Consider the following 6,886-nt stretch of genomic DNA (forward strand, 5'->3'; position numbering starts at 1 on the left):
AATAATCCACGTAAATTAACTTTGGATACAAGATTACAAAACACAGAGATGCAGGACAGTTTTGGGAGATTGGGGCACGGTGGTGGAGAGGTAGTTTGATAGTTACATGGAACAATTTGGGAAGATATAGAAAACATATGCATGTTATTATTCTAGGTTAAGTATTTTATATTCAACTTGAGGTTTACTGGTGAAAAGAAGAACATTTATCTTTAATTCAGTAAAATACCTGAAAAAGTGCTACAAAAAATCCTGCACTTTACAGTACAGGCAGCAAACACACTGAGTGTATCAAGTGGCTCTTATCTGTGATAAGGACATGAAGGTCTCTTAGTGGAAAGGCAGCACATGCTCTGTAATGCCATCTTGGCCGAGACGGCCAACAGCGGAGCGCGACCTGTAGCTCAATCCCCTGGGAGAGTGAGGTCATTGTCAAATATCAGCCACACAGAGTTAATGGTGCTGCACTCCAACTCTTGAGCCCTAAACTTTAGTGGTCTTTGTGGTTTTTATAGACATTATGCAGTAGATACCAACAACATGATGGCATCTTACAATTTTATGGCAACATAAAATGATAATCTTGAAGTTAATTCATTTTGGCAGAGGATGCTGGCATCACTGACACAAAAAGATAAAACAAAAAACAAAATACTAAATCTGAGTTAACAAGAGTTGGCTGTCTCTCTCGCTCTCGTGTGCATATATTCTAGTTTCTGTGTGCAGCACACCTAATCCACTGGCCAAACAAGAGTGGCTCCCACTAAAATGAAAAGGTCCTGATCCATAGGAGCTAGATAGAGGGATAAAGCATTGTGATTAAGATTGTATTAATGGGGCCATAGGAGGCTGGAAGGCTTTAATCAGTGTCTGTGTGCCGGTAATCCCTCTGCCTTTAAGCTGGGGCGAACACAGTGATCCCCTCCCTCCTCTCGGGCCACAGTGCGCATGCACACACACACATGCCTCTGTGGGGAGCATTGGGATATGAGTGCCCAGGTTGAGAGGTGGAGCACCCCGAAACAGAGACGCCCTAGACTTAGAGGAGCAGCTGGTGGAAGAATGACTGAGGAGATGGATGGAGAAAGAGATGTGGGAAAAGACAGAGGAAAACAATGAAAGATGGCAAGGCTGGCGTTATGAGAAGAAGTAGGGATGGGGGGAGGTTAAAAAGATGACGATTGAGTTGGTGAGTTGGTCATGGTCAACATGGTGGGAACAAGTAAATATAAATTAATAAAATTTGGTTAACTTTTCCTGATCTTGGTGCTACATATTACCACATCACACTAGACAATCGTTTATAAACTCCAAAATGATATCCATGGATGGTTCCACAAAGAGTCACAAGATAAATCTGAGGGGTCACAAGATGATTAAGAAGATAGGACGGCAGAAAAACATATCTGCTACACCAAATTATATTACATTTTTCAGACTTTCCTGTAATCTTTGCTTTGTGAATTACTAGATAATTTTAATTTTAATAATTATTCAATAAACCAAAAGGAAAAAAATCACTCTTTGGTTCAACTAATGACAACCAGTACACAAATGCAACTGGTGTAGAGGGGTCTCAAGCAGTCATTGCATCATTTTAAGGGGTCAAAAGCTAAAAGGGTTGGGAACCACTGCTCTATCAACTTTTAATAAAAACACCACATTTCCCCCTGTAAACAATTATGGAAAGTTTAAATAACTATGTTAATATGGGCAGAAAAATAATGAAAAATGATATAACAGCCTGCTCTAACGATGCAAGAGAAAAAGAAAGAAAGGAGATGTACATGGGAGGGGAGGAAGGAGGGCAGCTCGCAGACTCATTACCTATGGTAGTGGGTGTAGAAGGTGACATTGTGTGCATGAGGATAAGGGGTGGGCCTTCTCCTCCCAGAGTTCTCTGAGAGTATTAGGGTGTAGGAGTTAAAGAGCTTCTAATGGGATCTGGATGCTGTCGTGTTTACCCTGCCCCCCCACCCTCCCTGCACGCCCATTGCATTGTGGAAGTTGCTGGGCTTTGGGACACCACAATAGGCTGAGTGCAGGGACAGATGGAGGTCCCTTTCGAAGAGGGCACAAAAAACAGCCAAGGTAGGAGGGCCGTAGTGTCTGAGAGAGCGAGCAGGCAGCATGCCATACTGCCAGAAACGTGGGAGAACATTAAGAGGTGGAGGAGGGAGAGGAAAAGCTGAAAAGGATTTTAGATTCCTCCTAATTACAATGCAAGGAAGAGTGTAACTTGGACTGTCCCTTTGCTCTGGTAATCTGTCTGTAAATTCAGCGTGATGTGGACACACTCACATGGCTTTGGTTCAGGATCACTGTGCAGTGCAGGCCTTTCTAATCATTCATCCTGCCTTGTATATGTTCATAAGTGCCTTTCAGAGCAAAATAAGCCAGAATAGAATCAGAGTGAGAAAGATGTTAAGATGTTTAAATCCTTACTTCGCAGATGTGCGGTGTTGCTCATTAAGCCTTTGTTTATTAAAGGGTTAAACCAGGTCAGGCGAGAGGGTAAATGCTGATTTCATTCATTTAGGGCAGCGCAGTGTGTGGAGCATCAGGGGAGAGGGTTCGGTGATAGATGCTGATGAGGAGAGAGTAGAAGCATTGGAGGAGGGTAGAGGGAGGTACTGGGCGCAAGAGCAACAGATGGGGCCTGATGGAAAGCTCAGGTTGTAAACTTTCTGTTAGTAACATCTGTCCATTTGTCCATCTGCTACACTCAGTGTTTACAGTTTGTTTAGGAGAAACTCATTAATTAGAAAACTGCAGTAGAGGCCACTGGTGCACCCCAGCCACAGTATATTTAATTAGATCAGAAAATAACCAACTCTATGTGCAGTAGTGCAATGCAGATTCCTATTAGCTTAATGACTCATTTTAAAATATATCTTAATAGGTTTATAACTGCTATAAGACTGAGGTGGGGGAAAACATATGAAGCCAAGCCCCCACCTCAGTCGTGATCCAATCAAATCAACAGTTTAGCACCATTCCCACAGATAAGCCCATCTATCACATCTGTGCCCGCTCAGGGACAGAAGTCTCGCCATGCCATTCTCTTTGTTCATTTTCTGGAGCACACATAAATAAGTGGATTGACATGGGATGTGGGTATAAACCCTGATTAGAGTTACATTAGCAATTACTGTAAACACGCTCCTTATAATCTGTGTACTTATGCAAATACCACACCACTACTAACTAAATGTCGAAACCATTGGTAAACTGTTTAGAGTCTTTACATTTAGTGGATGTTCCTCTCCATACAAGACAGCTACATGCATCTAAAATGAATACTAGGAAATATGAATGACGGAGGGAATATCTCCCAACAGCATCGATTTAAGAGCATCATGAAAAAAGGCATAACAGTTTCATTGTAAATGTTACATCATTTATGAGTATTTTACTTTTTTTGGCTAAAAATATTCTCTGTTCAATTTGCTCTGCAGCGAGAGGATAAAGGAGAATTAAGCAGCTGATCTGGGCTCAGTGGCCAGAGTGTTACATTAGACATTAATCCAGAACAGTGGAAGGTTGGAGAAGGGATAGCGCCTTTTAATCCTGCACTCCATCCAGCCAACCCTCCCATCAGACACAGGGAGAGATACACACAAACTGAGCTCAGCATCCCCCATTTCTGCTACATAAAAAAAACATTAATAATCTCAAGACTTTACACCAACTTTGGCAAATAATATTAGTGTTTGTTCTTGAAATGCTAAATAAGATCAGTGAAGCATCACAGTGTAACAGAGCTTTCTTGGTGTTTACTGCATGAGCACCTTCTTCCACAATTTCCATTGTGAGCTGCAGCATCCTTCAGTGTTTCCTAAGTCTCAGTCCTCCTCACAGGGTTACGCAAGTGTCCTGGTGAGCCCTCTCAGTGCACACTGTCCCCCTATATGTAACAGATGTTACTGGGGCAACAGTTGGTATTGAAAGGGAGGGGCTTCAGGCCATCTGTCCAGGGTCAAGGTTTGAAAAGGGGTGGTAGAGATGGTGGCACGTTCAGGAACATGGTAAGTATTTGGTTGAAAAGAGGGAATATAGCCCACATTGTAATCCTGCTCAATGTGCCCTTTCATTTCAGATTGCCTTTGTGAAGGTTTTGAGTGAGAGATTGGAAACTCCAGAAAGTGTGTCTGTGACAAGGGAAAACTACAGCTTTAGTGTAAAAGCACCATCTTGTGGTTAGAAGCACCACCTTGTGGTTAGAAGACAATACTACAAACAGTGCAATATTCCTCAAATCTTTATTGATATTTTAAACTGCCATTATGACAGGCTCTTGTACACCATTAAGATTAGTGTGGCAATAAAATCACAATTTTTTATTTCACTCATATAGAGTCCAACTGAGATTTGAGGCTCTCAAGTGTATGGTCTATGTCATCCCGCAAATATGCCATCTTCTTGTGACAAACCTTTCTCTAGAAAAATAAAAGCAGAATGTGGAACAACGACTGCATAAGTATTTCAGCCTTTCAATGCACACAATCTACACAGACAAGGGAGGGACACTCACAAGGTAGACCTTTAGCCTCTCCTTTTCCACATGATAGAATTCAACCACCGTTAGCTCGGTGAAGTCTTTCCTCATGTTTAAGAATCCACAGTTAGGGGAGCGTTTCACATGTTCAGACCTGGGCAGAGAAAATGTTATCCGTAAGTAAATCCAGCTCAATGCAGATACAATCAAAAGCAAGAGCACCATATACCAAAAAATTTGGCTATTCTAATTTGGCATGATGTTGATTGAAGAAACAGCTGCACTATTTGCATCCTAGTAGGGTTTTGTAATAGTAATCAACTTTATGTGGCAGCCATCTTTACACAAATCTAAAGCTACTGTACCCCCTTACACTACTGGCATGATATTCTTCAGTGAGTCAGTGGTTATAGGTAAAGGTAGGTTAGGTAAAGGTAAGGGCCTGCTTTTCTCACCAGGGATCGTCATCTGGCTCCCAGCCCTCAAGCTCGATCAGACAGAAGAAACAGCAGGCAACATCAGGCTCATTCTCACTGGGGCAGTGGACAAACCCAGCCTTGGCCATCTGCAAACACAAACAAAACAGCAACAAATGCCTATTACTCCTGTAAAATCAAAACAAAGCAGATAACTCAATGACAAAGATGACAAGTGCAATTCAAAAACAAAAGGCCATAGCGGCAGGAGGATTAGTGTCAGTGAGAGTGAAACCAGAGGATGATCTCCTTTTGGCTCTTCGGGGGGGTTAAGAGCTGGTAACATGGCATATAGTGTTGCTCATCATGGGAGGTGTCAGCAGCCCATCCATCATGACAAGACAAGGTTGGGCTAAGGGTCTGTGCACTGGACACCTGATGCAATGAAACTGAATCTGGCACCTGCTTAACTGTAAATCACAAGCTGTCAGCCTCGGATAAAAGGCTGTAGTATAAAATTGCTGTGTAAACAAGGTTGGGTAATACCAATAATTACTTTCATCCGCCACAGTCATGTTCTGTGTAAATTAGGCTGTATTTCTAGGAGCATAAGGGCTCTCTGGTGCATCTTGAGTAGAATTAGAGGAAAAATCCCACACACATGCCCAGTCTGACCTCCTGCTGGCCCCGTCTAACCCATAAAGTAGTTAGTGCCTTCATTGCAGGCAAATTCCCCTCTTGATTAAATACATTGTGCCACTGCACTTTCTAAAAATGAATTACCAATCATATTGAAAGCATTTTATACTTCAACAAGTGTTCTGAAGACTTCACAGGCTCTCCAGCTGCAGCACAGCGGCCTTCTTACCTTCTCAGGTGTGCAGTTACATTCCTCTCTAAACGGCCAGTCTGCAAAGCTTTGTTCGCGTAAATCCTGACTGTACATTTTGTCATAGGAGTAAAACCTGGCCGTCAGCACATCTATGCTGGCCATGTTTTCAGCAAAAACAGGCTCAACCCACTTTGATTCAAGATGTGGTTGTTGATGTGGGACATGTGCTGGAGGCCCATGCACACTTCCACAGGTGTTTTCAGTTTTTGGCTGATTAAACTCAGGTTCAAGGTGGGCAGGGCTAAGATGGGTACGTAAGGTCACAGGAGTCCATCTAAAAAGGGTACAGATGTAATGATTTCATTCAAGTGATGCAACAGCGTGTATTTGGCTTTACATTCAGTATAAACTGATTTGCTTATTCTACCAGCCTTCCTTTCTAAAGGCCCTCATATATAAATACAATTTCTACTTGGATCTTAACTCATTTCTAAGTCTAATTGACTTTCTCCAGAACTGTCAACTGCATCTCAAGGCCTTCATCAACAGAGGGAGTACATTCAATTTGCTAATATTAGTCACTTCAACATTCGGCACAGGCATTAGCCCAGCATCCTTTGCATTGGGCCCTCCCTGTAACTGGGAAACCCCTGCCAGTGTAAGCTATATAAGTGCACCCACCCAGAGGCCAGTGTGCTCTCTTCACCGTTCACAACACAACATTAACAAGTTGACACAAAAACAAAAACACTGTTCAAGGTACATTCAGTTTTTGTTTAATTGAGTTTCCCTGAAGGTTTGTTTGTTTCTGTTGCAGATTCATGATATCCACCACAGAGGACATTACATAGGAAATCATGTTTTGGAAATAATCTAATGATGATGTAAAATCACTAATTGTATGTAATAAAAACTTAACTCCACACATTAATATTTCATGGGACGTTCCACATATTGCTAATTTATTTCTTAACCTAATTTCAGTCCTTTGCAAAGGTGCCAAAGACATTTCTTAGGATCAAATGTTGAGGTCAGTAACACAGTTGGAGAAAAGTCTTTATTTTACACTCCTATATCTCATATCTCTTATCCTTGTACCTCATGGCCAAGGCTATATTGAGGGGTGGTATTTACTACAAC

The 6,886-nt window shown here is 41.9% G+C and overlaps 1 protein-coding gene across 1 annotated transcript; it reads right to left on the reverse strand.

Annotated features, from left to right (window-relative positions):
• Positions 1 to 4,349: 4,349 nt before the first annotated feature.
• On the reverse strand, positions 4,350 to 5,908 carry birc5b (baculoviral IAP repeat containing 5b). The gene is made up of 4 exons (XM_070911124.1): positions 5,783 to 5,908; positions 4,954 to 5,063; positions 4,535 to 4,652; positions 4,350 to 4,439 (listed from the first exon to the last, which is right to left on the reverse strand). The coding sequence occupies exons 1-4, from the start codon at positions 5,906 to 5,908 to the stop codon at positions 4,350 to 4,352; spliced, it is 444 nt and encodes a 147-aa protein (XP_070767225.1).
• Positions 5,909 to 6,886: the final 978 nt, after the last annotated feature.

Source organism: Enoplosus armatus, chromosome 8 (assembly GCF_043641665.1).
Source record: "Enoplosus armatus isolate fEnoArm2 chromosome 8, fEnoArm2.hap1, whole genome shotgun sequence".
Classification (NCBI taxonomy): Eukaryota; Metazoa; Chordata; class Actinopteri; order Centrarchiformes; family Enoplosidae; genus Enoplosus; species Enoplosus armatus.

Bases quoted from the DNA above. Each gene is read 5' to 3' on its own strand.
- birc5b (XM_070911124.1), bottom strand. From the start codon at position 5,908: ATGGCCAGCATAGATGTGCTGACGGCCAGGTTTTACTCCTATGACAAA. The intron at 5,064-5,782 runs GTAAGAAGGCCG...TTGTGTTTGCAG, and splicing joins GTAACTGCACACCTGAGAAG to ATGGCCAAGGCTGGGTTTGT. The intron at 4,653-4,953 runs GTGAGAAAAGCA...TTCTCTGCCCAG, and splicing joins GAGCCAGATGACGATCCCTG to GTCTGAACATGTGAAACGCT.